Source organism: Chrysochloris asiatica, unplaced genomic scaffold (assembly GCF_000296735.1).
Source record: "Chrysochloris asiatica unplaced genomic scaffold, ChrAsi1.0 scaffold00130, whole genome shotgun sequence".
NCBI lineage: Eukaryota > Metazoa > Chordata > Mammalia > Afrosoricida > Chrysochloridae > Chrysochloris > Chrysochloris asiatica.
In genome coordinates, this window is record NW_006408648.1 from 1,870,147 (window position 1) to 1,883,721 (window position 13,575).

At 46.2% G+C, this 13,575-nt stretch overlaps 1 protein-coding gene across 1 annotated transcript in view; it reads left to right on the plus strand.

The window, feature by feature from the left end:
* The first annotated feature begins 2,295 nt into the window (after window positions 1–2,295).
* The window catches only part of PDIA5 (protein disulfide isomerase family A, member 5), a 136,087-nt gene continuing 124,807 nt past the window's right edge, over window positions 2,296–13,575 (plus strand). Inside the window, exon 1 of the mRNA XM_006869361.1 lies at window positions 2,296–2,488. Within this exon, the coding sequence (XP_006869423.1) occupies window positions 2,444–2,488 (45 nt within the window). The 5' untranslated portion in view covers window positions 2,296–2,443. The remainder of the gene's footprint in view (window positions 2,489–13,575) is intronic.

Below are 13,575 nucleotides of genomic sequence, written 5' to 3' on the forward strand. Positions count from 1 at the left end.
ATTTGTTGTACAAATGAGAAACAGTCCTGCAGGGGAGCGGAGAAAGGCCTACTTTCCCAAATACACATTACTAGCTTGAGTTTGGACTATTCCCTTCAGAACATGCTGAGGAAACTCTATGCTCAACCTGCTTCAGGAACTTCTGAAATTTCATGACATTTTATCTTATTCACTCATTTAATTAAAAAAAAAAAAAAAGAAAAGAAAATTGAGTACCACGGTTGCTCAGGTCCTGTCAGGCTCTGGAAGTTAGGTCATGAACAAGACAAACATGGAACTTACATTCTTGGGGCTACAAACAATAAACACAAACAACTAAGTAACTGCAAGTTGTGACAAGTGGTGGACAAGAAGAAACAGAATCTGAGCTGAGAATACAAGGCATAAGGGTGGAGAGGTTAAAATCTCCTTTAGATGGACAGGTTTGAAAGGTTTTTTGTGGGGAGACGTTTGAAAGTAAGTTAAAAAGTATTGCTATTAGGGTTCTAGTTCACGTATGTGTGAGTTTATTACAAACAAAACATGTTTAAACACGTCTCTGTCATCAGTGGATGACTGCAGGTAAGTTCTCTCAGGAATATACTTATCTTAGTCTCATTAGGGTGCCTTCAAAAAAAAGGTCCAAATAAAATAGTGACTTCTGAGGGTATGCTGGGACGATTCAATTCAAGGCAGAGAATTCAAGGCTTAGAAAGTTTTGGTGACAGTTTTTGGAGTCCCCCAAGGGGTAATCTTGAAACATTTTTCCTCAAAATCTATCACAGGATGATCACAGGGCCTTATTATGAAGAAGCCTGGAGGAAATTGAAAACTACATTGGTGATTAAAAAGGCCAGGAAATTGCACCAAGGATTTTTCACCCCATATAACAATGCATCTGCTCATTCTTGGAGGATAGCAAGAGCTGTCCTACTAGAATTTTCTTTGGAAACCTTACCCCATCTATGCTCCCACTCTGATCTTTCCCCTTCAAAAATCTTTTGTTCCCCAAATTCAAAGAACACTTAAAAATAACATGGTTTGAGTATGTTATGGATGCCCCAAATGCCATTTTGATGTGGTATAAATTGAAGAGCACAAAATTCTTTGGGGAAGGGTTACAGATTTGAAAACACGGCCTTCAGAAGTGTGTAGACCTAGAAGGATATGCCGAGTAACAGTAACTTCACATTTTGATATTTTTATTTAATAAAGAGTGTGATGATTTTATGGCAGTACTTTTATACATAGTACAGTATGTCCTTGAAGGATTAGCAGGTGCCAGTTGGGCAAAGTGCTAGGGGAAGGATATTGAAGGAAAGAGATAGGAAAAGTATAGGCACCGAAGTGAAAGCAGCTTGGGAGTGGTGGTATTGGAAATAATGGTCTGAGTAACTGGAGCCAAGTGGGCCAGGAAAGGTGGGAGGCAGAGGAAGGAGATGAGGTGAAGAAAGCCAGGGGCCAGACCAGGCAGGACAAGCAGGAGCTGGTGACGAGTTTGGATTTCATTCTAAGGGCTTCAGGAAAGTGATTCTAAGTAGCATTAAGAAATGAGTTGTAGGGGATATAAGTGGGAAGAAGCAGACAAACTCTTTAGGAGACTGTTGCCCATGCCTAGGTGGATGATGACAATGAGATAGCAGAGAGATGTATTTTGGAGGAAAAACCGACAGAACGTGGTGATGGGTTGGAGTCAGGAATGACTTCTAGGGTTTGAGCTTTGAAGCCCAGGCAGTGAAAGCAGGATTTTTCAGTTATAACCTACTAACCACAGACAAAGTGTTTCTTGTTTTTGTCCATTTCAATACTGGATATTTTGAGCCTCAGGACACAGCAGGTTCTCAATAATCATTTGTTGAATGAGTAACTGATGGCATGGGTTAACGTTTTTAGCACATAGAATGGTTTCAGTAAAGTTTTGCTAGATGAGAAGTTAGGTGGAAGTTTGGGAGGCAGTGATGACTTTTTCTATACTGCACCAACTGCCTGGTCTCACATTCCACCTCTGCCATTTAAATGGCTGTGATGCTGTTGTTAAGTGCCGACTTAAAGGGTTTCCAAGGAGAAAAGCTGGTGGGTTTGAACTGCCGACCTCGTGGCTCACAGTCCAGTGCTGATCCTATAGTGCCACACGAGTCCCCACGAGTCCTCGAAATGACTTGCACTTCTTTATTTCTTTGACATTGCCTTTTGTCATGCTACTATGCTCCTACATGGCCTGGGGGCCAAGTCCCCACCTGCCAGGTCCCCAGCTCAGCTTTGCTGTAAACTACAACCCCCAGCAAACACTTCTTTTCCACCGCCTCTCCCTCCTGGTGCGCATGCTCTGGCAGACGTGGCACCCGGAGCTTAGAGGCGGGGAGCGGCTGGGAAGTGGTGGTGACTGTTGGACACCGCGGAGCGAGCGGGCGGGCGGGCGGGCGCGGGTGCCGGAGTGGAGGCGGAGCAGGAGCCGGCGGTGGGGATGGCGCGGGCCGAGCCGGCGTGGCTGTTGCTGCTGGCAATCTGGGTGAGGCTAGAGTAGGGGTCCGGGCTGGGGCTGGCACGTGCGCCCCGCACACCCGTCGGCGTTCCCAGCTCGCGATCCTCCACAGCAAGACTGTGGGGCATGCGAGGAGATGCCTCCGGGCGCTGGAGCTGGGGCATGCGCGCCGGGCAGGCTGGGGACCCGGTGGGCGCGGGGGAAGCAGCCGGGCGATCCCCCGCCCACCACGTCGAACCCTCCTGGCTCAGGGGCCCGGGGAGCCCAGGGGCGCTGGGCAATCCCTTGCAAGGCACTCGCTTCACCCCCAACTTTGAAGGGGTGCCAGCCAGGGGACAGCGGTGGGCGGGGTCGGACACCGGAGCGGACTCGGTCGGGCCGGAGGGGTGCGCCCCAACCCGGATTCCCGGCTCTGCACCTGTGTGAGTACTGGGCGGGGTGGCAGTGCTTTCCACCTGCACTTACAGAAACCTTGCTCTGGGTTTCGGCCTCAGACTGCTGGCCAACCGCGGTCACCTCCACCTTGGTCCCTGCCTGCAGGCCAGGCTCTGCGGGCTGGGTGGGGTCGCCGCCGGTCTTAGTACTGGAGTTCTGCTCCTAGACCCAACAGGCAGTCGGAATCCCAGCCACGTTCTAGCCATGTGGTAATGGTGGACTCCTTTAACATGTCTGACTTAGTCTTCTCATCTATGAAATGGGACAGTAAAGATATCTCACAGGGTTGTCACTAAGGTTGGATGAAAATTGGAGGAGGAAGCTCTGGAAACTGCAAAATCATACAAGAGTGGAGGCGGGGTGGGCCTCCAGGGCATCCCTGAGATAAGTCAGATGGGCGTACCCACCTTCCTGAGATCCCCCATACACTCAGGTTTTGGCCCTGTTGTTCGTGTGGTGTGTGATTGGATGGTGCATCCTCCTTCCTCATCATCCCAATAACTTCTAGCCTTCCTTATTTTAGAAGCACATTGGCTCCTTTTCTCCTGAAGTCCCAGTGAACTTCCTGCTTGTGGCACCCTCCCAATGCAGATTTTCAAGTTTTTTTCCTTCTTCTTTTGGGTGTGACTGAGAAGAAAAAGTCAAGTGTGGATTGAGTTGCTTCAAATACTTCTATCTTACACTGCCCTTTTGGGAACATCGGTGAGGGGTTGTCTGGAAGTACAGACAGCCCCCTGTCCCCATGGGCCTGACCATTCTTCTCCCTCTGTGAGAGAATCAGGCTTGAGATTAGTCTGGGATGTGATGGCGCATTTGCATTCCCTGGAGCCGGTTGGTCTGGCTGGTCTCAAGGGCAGGCAGGGGATTGTGCAGATTTTGGGACCATCTCCAGCTTGACTACCACTTCTTTGCAGTTGGACTGTTGAGGGGGTCCTCTTCCTTTCCTCCCTTCTTCCTTCCCCCCCTCCTGTCTGTGAAAACAAAGGGTTTAGGAATCTGAACGGAAAGAAGTTTCATTCAGCAAACATTTATTTATCAATTGCATTGTTTGGCAGTGGCTTGGAGTTTTGGTGGGGAGTAAAACACACATTGTACTTGCCCTTCCGTGGAGCTCTGGGTTGGGCGGGAAGTCAGTTCTGTGAGCAAATAATGACTGAACTACCAGTGCTTATAAGGAGTTCTGGTAGCGTAGTGGTTACAAATCAGGCTGCTAACCTCAAGATCGGCAGTTTGAAACTACCAGGGGTTCCACAGGAGAAAGATGAGGCGGTCTGCTCGCATAAAGATTCAGAGCCTTGGAAATCTTATGCAGGGTCACTATGAGTCGGAACCTACTCCATGATACTTAACAACAACAACAACAAACCAGTGCTAATACCCTGAGTTCTGGGAAAGGGAGCCATACGTGAGACAGAGGGTGAGTGAAGGCTCACCTGAGACAGTGGGTTGAGCAGAGTCTGAAGGCAGTGTGGAGTTAGTTGGGAGGTGATGTCAGCAGGTGTCTTACACAACTCTGTGGAAGTTGTGGAAGAATATGGTAAGTTTGCCTAGGGTGCTAGAATCTAGGAGTCCTAAGCTAGGAATTGGTACTTTTTCCTTTTTCCAAGCATAGAATTAGCAGGTGGGATGCAGAAAAAAAGTGGTAACAAGGTCAGTGGTGAGTGGCTGCTGGACACCAGTTGGGCCTCTGGAACCCATGTACATCTGATAAGGGCTCCCCAGATCCCTGGGAGTGGCTTGGGTTACATTGTTCACTCAGTGTTTATTGAGGGCTGATATGTACGTAACACAGGGCATTGACCTGTGTCAACAGGGCCTACAGAGATTTGTGTTCAGGGATGTATACCCACCACATTTTTCATAATAGCAAAAAAAAAAAAGGAAATGGCTAAATGCCCAACAGTTCTTGTTATTAAGTGCCATCGAGTCGGTTCCGACCCATAGTGACCCTGTATAGGGTTTCCTAGGAGCAGCTTGAACTGCCGACCTTACAGTTCAAACGGCTTTGCAGTGTGGCACATTAACCCACAGTGCCACACCAGGATTCCAAATGCTCAACAAAACTGACTGGTTAAATGCTTTCTGCCCTGTATATACCATGGGAAGTGATGTTTATAAAGAATATTCATATTTATTAGAGTGTTGTTTTATTATTCAAATATTTATGCCATGATTTTTTTTAAGGCTATTTAAAGGTATGGAAAAATGCTCAAGCGTGATAATTAGGGGAAAAGCAAAGCGGAATACAGAATGTATCCCAGGGTAGCTGAAGTTAGCTCCATATGCCAATGAAGAATTGGCAACGCATCAGAATGTTAACAGTGATTGTTTTTGAAAGGTGGAGTTGTGGGTGACTTTTAGTTTATTCTTTGCTTAGGCTTTTTTGTTTTTTTGGTGCTTTCTAAATAGCAGTTTAAAGAACCCTGATAGCACAGCAGGTTACACGCTGAGCTGCTACCACACTGTTAGCAGTTTGAATCCACCAACGCTCCATGGAAGAAAGATGAGGCTTTCTGGTCCCATTAAGATTTACAGCCTCGATAACTCTATACAGGGTTGTTATGTGTTGGAACCAACTTGATAGTATGTAGCCGAAGTGGTGGCAAGCGTTAATTTATAATCAGAAACGTTAATAAAGATTTTTAGAAAGGATCCTTGGAGGAGCCCCAGACTTCCAGAAGGATGGCTGTTGCTAGCTGCCATTGAGTTTGGCCCCTGACTGACTGCCACCCCGTGCTCAGTGGAACAAACTGCTATGCAGTCTTATGCCCTCCCATGACGGGTTGTGGATTGCATTTTCGTGATCCATAAGGTTTTCATTAGCTGATTTTCAGTAGTAGGTTGACAGGTCTTCTTAGTCCATCTCCCTCTGAAGCTCCACTGAAGCCCACTTAGTATCCTAGTGACTTGCATGCTTCTGCTGACAGACAGCTTGTGTCTGCACTGGAGGGACATTGACTAGACGTCAAACTCAACGTTTCCCACCTGGAAGCTGAGACGTCTACCAATGCCCACTTTCCTGCTACGGAGGTGAAAAGACTTACTGTCAACATTTGGGACAGATTAGTCTGAAGAGCTTCCAGATTGAGTGTCTCTGCCCTCCGTGCCTGGGGCTGGAAGCACTGAGCTCCTGTTCCTGTCCCTGCCCTACATTCCTGCTCTGGTAGCGTAGTGGTTACGAATCGGGCTGCGAGCCGCAAGGTCAGCAGTTCGAAACTACCAGCCGCTCCGTGGGAGAAAGATGAGGCATTCTGCTCCCGCAAAGATTTACAGCCTCGGAAACCCTGTACAGGGTCGCTATGAGTCGGAACCGACTCCATGGCACACAACAACAACAACAAGGACAGCTCAGCCCCTCGATGTCCTTGCCCTACTCTAGGACCATCTGTGTTTTCAGATTGCCTAGTATGAAGTATCCAAGCTAGAGAGGACTCTAGACAGCCCCTCGCACTATGGTTCTTAAAAGTCATACCAAAGATTGGAGCTGGGCCCATGACAAAGGAAAAATAAGAACTATGAAATGTTTGTTGTTGTTGTTGTTGTTTTTCCAGTGACTCTAAACAATTTTGTTTAAAAACTTGCCTATTCAGACTTTATATGACACGATGTTCAGATGTTGGGAGATTACAGTGTCCTTTGGAGAAATGAAAGATGCTGACAGTATACTGTGATTTTTTTTTTTTTTAAGTCTTTATTTGATAAACATGAAAAAAATATTTTGCAATCTGTGATTCAGAAGTCTGAGAATTACTGATCTAACTCAACCCTCTCATTTTATAAGAGGAAAGTGAGGCTTAAAGAGGGAAAGGACTCAAGGCTGAATGATGTGAGTTAGAGCCAGGTCTCCTTAGTTATAAATCAGGGTCCTTCCTATTGCAGCCCTGAAGCTGAGAGCAGATGATCCCAGTCCCCACCTGCTTCCCTCTTTCTAAGCTACTACGTTGGTCCCTCCTTCCTCCTCACCCCTCACCCCCTGCTCCCCGGTGTCTGTGTCTACCTCTTACAGTGGGGTCTGGCATCCCAGCCACCATGTGGCTTGATGCTCCAGGACTCTGATGGGACAGCAAGTGGAGGTACAGGAGATGTTGTTCCTGGACTCTCCTGCAGAGCTTTTAATGTACACGTATTTCAGTTCTATACTTCTCTGAAGCCATTATATATTTAATAGGCTTTTGTGGGCTGGCCTGACGACCTAATTGGCCATTTATAATGCTGTTTGGAACCTGGAGTGCACTTTTCCTACAGAAATAAACACATTATGGAGGAAGTTTTCAAACAACCGGTGCATATGTTAGAGGCATGGCTGTGTGCCACAAGAGCAGGAGAGTGTTGAGGACTCAGGAAAAAAAGCAAGGCTGCAGGGAAGAGTGGCAGAAGTTGGAGGGCAGGCAGCATCCAGGCTAGTGCCCCACACTCAGTCCCATCTGCGTTTGGTTGAAGAAATAATTGTTGCAGTCAAGGATGAGAATTCTTTCAAGACAGAAACGTGGTATACTGGATAGAAGGGAGGATTTGCTTTCCTCTTTGTTCTCTGTAAGGTGAAGTCAAGTGTGATGCAGGCAGAAGAACATGTCTTTTAACCAGCTAGATGCAGGAGCTCTGTGACCTTGCGCTCTGCCTCAGTTTTCTTGTTTGTAAGCGGTGGAAATAATGCCCACCTTGCACTGTTGAAAGGAGCAGGAGTACAGGAAAAGCATCCAGCACCATGCAGGGCACATGGAACTACCCACTACACGGGTGTCACAGCAAACATCCTGAGTAAGAGTGACAGGAAAGTCAGTTAAGGGGAAGCAGTGGGCTGTGGGAACCAGTGAGGGTGGGGGCCTCACCTGGACTCTGTGGACCTGGGCTCTTGATTCCCCCTTCCCCCTTGTCGCCTATTTGCCTCCCTTCTTCGGCGCTACAGGGTGGGGGTGCAGAGGGACTAAGGATTGAAGTGTACTCTGCTTTCTTCTCATCCTTTCATGGGAATGGAGATGCCAACCATACAACATCTCTGGTGGGTTCGTGGCTTTATTCTGTGGCGTTGTCGTGCCTGCCTTGGGGGTTGTGGTAGGCTTCTGTGGCGAAGTGACAGTGGACCAGACTGTAATGCACACGTTGTAACGGAGAGCCTAAGTTTAGGTTCTCTTTCTTAAGTTGGGTTTCAGATGCTTTATTTGTGCTTAGTGGTTACGAGGCGGGCTGCTAACCTCGCGGTCAGCAGTTCAAAACTACCAGCTGTTCCACAGAGAAAGATGGAGTTTTCTGTTCCCATAAAGATTTACAGCCTCAGAAACCCTAAATGGGGTTGCTGTGAGTCAGAACTGACTCCATGGCACACTACCACCACCAGCCCCCAGGCGTCATCTATAGGGCTTCTCAGGCCCCAGAGGGAGAAGGAAGTTGCTGCCCCAAGTCCTCTGCCTGAGTCAGCATGAAATCTGGCTACCCATCTTATCAGTCAATGAGAATTATTTGAAAAACCCAATACATTTGTAGAGGGCTTAAAGTTTGCAAGGCGTTTCCACGTATTTCATGATGGCGTTATTTTGATTCCTGCGTTAGCTGGGTGAGGTAAACTGGTTGAGTACTGTGGTGGGTAGAGGAGAGAGACACCATTGGACAAGATCGGGGGTGGGGGCTGTCTGGAAAGTGAGAGAATAGGTTGGGACATACAGAAATAGTTCTCAGCGGCTCACTTGAATGTTGAAGCAGCCAAGTTGGCAGGTGCTATTTCTGAAATAGCAACACCAGCCATTTTCCTGGGGTGTCTGTGAAACTTGCTTTTTAGCTTCCTGATGGCGTGAGTGTGGGAGGAGGTGCAGCCAGCTTGACACTGCCTGTGTCCCTCCCACCTCTCTTCATCCTTCCTGCCGTTTGTAGCCTTTTCTGACCCACCTCAGGCAGGGTCCCTGTCCCACACACCAGTTTTCCATCACTTCTAAGTACTTAGATTGTAGTTATGCAGTGGGGGATTAAACACACTTGAATGAATAGGCTTTGGATTTGGGTTTTTTTTTTAACTCCCCAAGGTCATATTGAGGCCCCAGCTGTCTGTATGCTTGTTACCAGTTGGTCTGACAGCGGGTCTTTGCCTGACTTCAGAGAGTTTCCACCTCTTTGCAGCTTGCAGAGGGCAGGGATGGGTCATCCTTCCCCTAAAGAGTCACACAGGTCCTCCACCCTCTTGGCATGAGCAGGTTTCTTTTAATTCTTCAACAGCTCTTTAATTCTGATTTGGAAAGTATTAATGAAGGTTGATGGGTCTTCAGCTGGGACTGACACATACAGTGGACTAAACAATCCAAGCCACTGCTTGGGTTAGGCTGGAAAGCTGTTTCAGCAGCAGGGCAGATTCCAGAGGAACAAGCAAGGTTATCCTTGTCAAGAGGTCTAATCTTGCTGGGTCCTGGGCAGTGTTAGACAAGTCCCCCTTTTCAAAGGAACATGGGCCAGCATCAGCACCCTTCTCCCAGATGTGCATTCATTCAGCAGATATTACTTGAGAACCTTTTAAGAGCCAGGCACAGTGCAAAGGCACTGGGAATATAACAATAAGGTAGATATCATCCCTGCTTTATAGTTTAGTGGGAGAGTCACTATTCAGTTCTTTAATTCACTTAGTTAAGTGCTGGAAAGAGAATATATGAGGAGGTGGTGGTGGTGGTTATGTGCCGTGGAGTCTGAACCAACTCATAGAAGACCCTGTATAGGGTTTCCAAGGCTATAAATCTTTACGGGAGCAGAAAGCCTCATCTTTCTCCCATGGACCAGCTGTTAGTTTCAAACCGCTGACCTTATGGTTCGCAGCCTGATTCGTAATCACTATGCTACCAGAGCTCCTCATACGAGGTGGTAGGAGCCTACGTAACAAGGATTTCCAACCTAATGCAGGGAGTCAGGCAAAGCCTTCTCTGTAAATAGGTATTGAGCACATTTCAAAGGTTTGTTTAACTCATTAATCAAAACCAAACCCAAACCCTGTGCTATCGAGTTGATTCTGACTCATAGTGACTATAGGGTTTTCAAGATTGTAAATCTTTACAGAAGCAAACTGCCACATATTTCTCCTGAGATGCATCTGGTGGGTTCAAACTGCTGACCTTTTGGTTAGCAGCCAATGACTTTAACCACTACGTCATAAATGGAACCACTAAATACAACCACCGTAAGGGTGATACAGGACCATCATAGACTTCTATGGACTCTTTTCTTAGAATGTTTTTAAATGTACACAACTGAGTACGTAGAACTTTTCAAAAAGAAACTAGTTATGTTGATATACAGCTACAGTTATCAACTTTATGCAAACAATTTGTCATAAAATAATACTTGTACTTTTTGTTGGTTGTTAATGCATCACACAAGACGATCAGTGGCAGGTTTGATAGCTCATAATTTTAAGAAGTGATGAGTATTAGCAGTGTTTCAAGACATCTGCACCAATTGTAATGTGATAAGAAAATGCGATTTCTGTTGGTGACAGTCACATTTGTAACATTCACACATTTATGTATTTCACACTAATAAAGAAAGAGTTCAAGTTCAGAGAGAGGTTAATGAAAATAAAGATGTAATTTTTTCCCTATGCAAGTTCATAGACCCCAGTGTAAATACAATGATCCAAAACTTGGAAGTAAGAGGCGATTTGGTGACCTTTTTGTCATAGTGGAGGACATGTAACTTTGGTTACTATTCTTTCAGACCCAAATTCCTTAAAGTTAGATAAGTTACACATGATTTCTGTCTGGTAGAGAAGATAAACCCAAAGGTTTTTAACCTGCAAGACATTAACCAATGAATCGAATCTAGTAATCTTATATCAGATTTTTAAAAAATTGACAATGTATGTATTAGTTTCTTACATCCTCCTTTTTTTTGTTTTGTTTTGTTTTGTTTCTTTCCCCTGGTGTAGCACTGTAGAATCAGCAGTGGACTGTTAACCACAAGGTTGGCAGTTCAAACCTACCAGCCCCTCCTGATACACCCTATACAGAGTCCCTATGAATTCGACGGCACTAACCAACAACAACATATCCTGATGGTGTAGTGTGTTATATGTTAGGCTGTTAATCGCAGGGTTGGTGGTTCAAATCCACCATGGAAGAAAGATGAGGCTATCTGTTCCTGTCAAAATGTGCAGCCTTGGCAACCCTATACAGGGTCGCTATGAGTTGGAACCAAATAGATAGCATTTCATAACAATAGCATATATCCTCTTGAACTGGCTTGTCTTCATGTTGTTGTTGTTAAGTGCCGTGGAGTCAGTTCCAACCCATAGCGACCCTGAATAGGGTTTCCAAGGAGTGGCTAGTGAGCTTGAACTGCTGGCCTTGTGGTTCAAACAGACTTTGCAGTCCAGTGCATTAGCCCAAATCAGTTTAGACTCATGGCTGACCTTACATTTAACAGAACCAAATGTCACTGGGTCCTGCGCCACCTTCCGGACCATTGCTTTTAGTGCTTTCCTGTTAACGAGTTATGTAAACCTTTGAAATGTGCCCAGGATATATTTCTACTAAAAAAAGGTTTTTAATATTCTGAGAATTAAACTTTGACCCCAGTTTCAGAAGCCCTGAGCAAGCTGGATGTAGAGGTATGGTGCTCAGAAGTGAGAAGCAGTGTTGGTCAGCAGGTGTTAATTTGTTTTATTTTGTTTTCTCTGAAGAGTGTGTGAGATCCCCAGTGGGAAGAGGTTGAGATTGCCTGGGGGAGGCTGTGGAGTGGGAGGGGGAGGTCTCAGACTTCATTTAAGGGATGCTAGAAGAGGACTTGCAAAGATGAACTGAAGGTCAGAGAGGTAGGAGAGAAATCCAAGAATGTCCCACCTTGAAGCCCAGAGAAGGGAGTGGTTCAGGTCAGGCAGAACTAGAATCCTAGTAATTGAGGCTGTTTTTCGGTTGGGGACAGATTTGAGAGTGTAGAAGGGTGGAGGAGGGGAGAAAAGGGAGAGGAAACAGCCTGATTGTGAAGGAGAGGGGAGTGATATGGGGTCCAGAAAGGAGAGTTTTAAAAGATGGTTTTATGGTTGTTATTAAGTGCCATGGAGTCAGTTCCGACCCATAGCGACCCTGTACAGGGTTCCGAGGCTGTAAATCTTGATGGGAGCAGAAAGCCTCATCTTTCTCCCGCAGAACAGCAGAACAGCTGGTAGTTTCGAACTGCTGACCTTAAGGTTCGCAGCCCCATTCATAACCACTACGCTACCAGAGTAGACGAACTTTAAAAATCCATTAGCTATCTAGTTATTTCTGACTCACGGCAACCCCATGTTTGTCAGAGTAGAACTGTGCTCCACAGGGTTTTCAGTGGCATGTATTTTGGAAGTAGATTGCCAGGACTTTCTTCTGGGCTGCATTTGGTGAAATCCGATCTTTTGGCTAGTTACCTGTTTGCACCACCCGGGAGCTCCCAAACCACCTTGGATCAAAACAAAACAAACAGAGCAACTGTTGCTATCGAGTTTATTCTAACTCAGGGCAATCCCACATGTTATAGTTATAATAGAGTAGAATTGATCTTTGTGGGGGTCTCTTGGCTGTAATTGTTTTTTTATTTACGTATTTATTTTGAATTGAATGATAGTTTACATGGGGGAACATCCGTTTTACACTCATCCTATCGTATTCGTTACATTGCAGTGATTACAATCGTATCATTTTCATTGCAATGATTACCATCCCCTGCGTGCATCATCATTCAACAGTATTTGCTCTATTCCCTCTTTTTTGGGGGGGAGGGGGAGGGGATGTGCACCAAAACACTCAGGAATATACAATCATTCAAACAGCCAAAGGGCACACGCTGCAAGCCTGCTCCCTCCCGCTGCTAGCACACATTCCCTCTCCATGAGTCTGTAGTCCTCAACTGCTATGTCTCTCCATGTCATCATCTCTGTCTCCATCTCTGGCATTGCTGCTTCTCTGGGAAGGGTCCCACACTCTGCTCCTGCTCTTCTCCCATGACGGTCCCAGGGTCCTCTGCTCTGGGACTGTAAGATCAACCACTCACTCCTTTTTGCTATAAAACCCTTACCTTTACAGTTGCAACAATCACAATTAATCATGATAACAGTTACTCACTATTGAATCATGAGAGTCTCGTCCCCATTTCCTTTCACCGGACCTCTCTAGACAGGATGAAAACCACTCAGTGAGGATTCTGTTCCGTAACCACCCCCTCTCCCCCACACACTCTGAATCTAAACTCCCTCTTGAAAACTTGTAAGTCAGTCACTTTGTGCCTTTACAGCCCCCCATTTTAGATATTGGCTGTAATTTTTAAGGTAACAGATCGCTAGTAGTAACAGGCATGCAAACCTTTTATGACACCCCACTCATACACTGCTATCAAGTTGATTCTGACTCACAGTGACCTTATATAGGGTTTCTGAGACTGTAAATCTTTGGAAAACAGAAAGCCTCATCTTTTGCGGAGAAGCTGGTGGGTTTGAACTTTGAAACTTGTGGTTAGAATCCCAACACCTAACCCACAGCATCACCAGGGCTCCTTTTATGCCACCCAGGGACCTTAAGGAGCGTGGTGGTTACAAATTGAGCTGCGAACCTTAAGGTTAGCAGTTCGAAACTACCAGCCGCTCTGCGGGAAAAAGATGAGGCTTTCTACTCCCGTAAAGATTTACACCCTCGGAAACCCTGTACAGGGTCGCTATGAGTCGGAACCGACTCAATGGCACT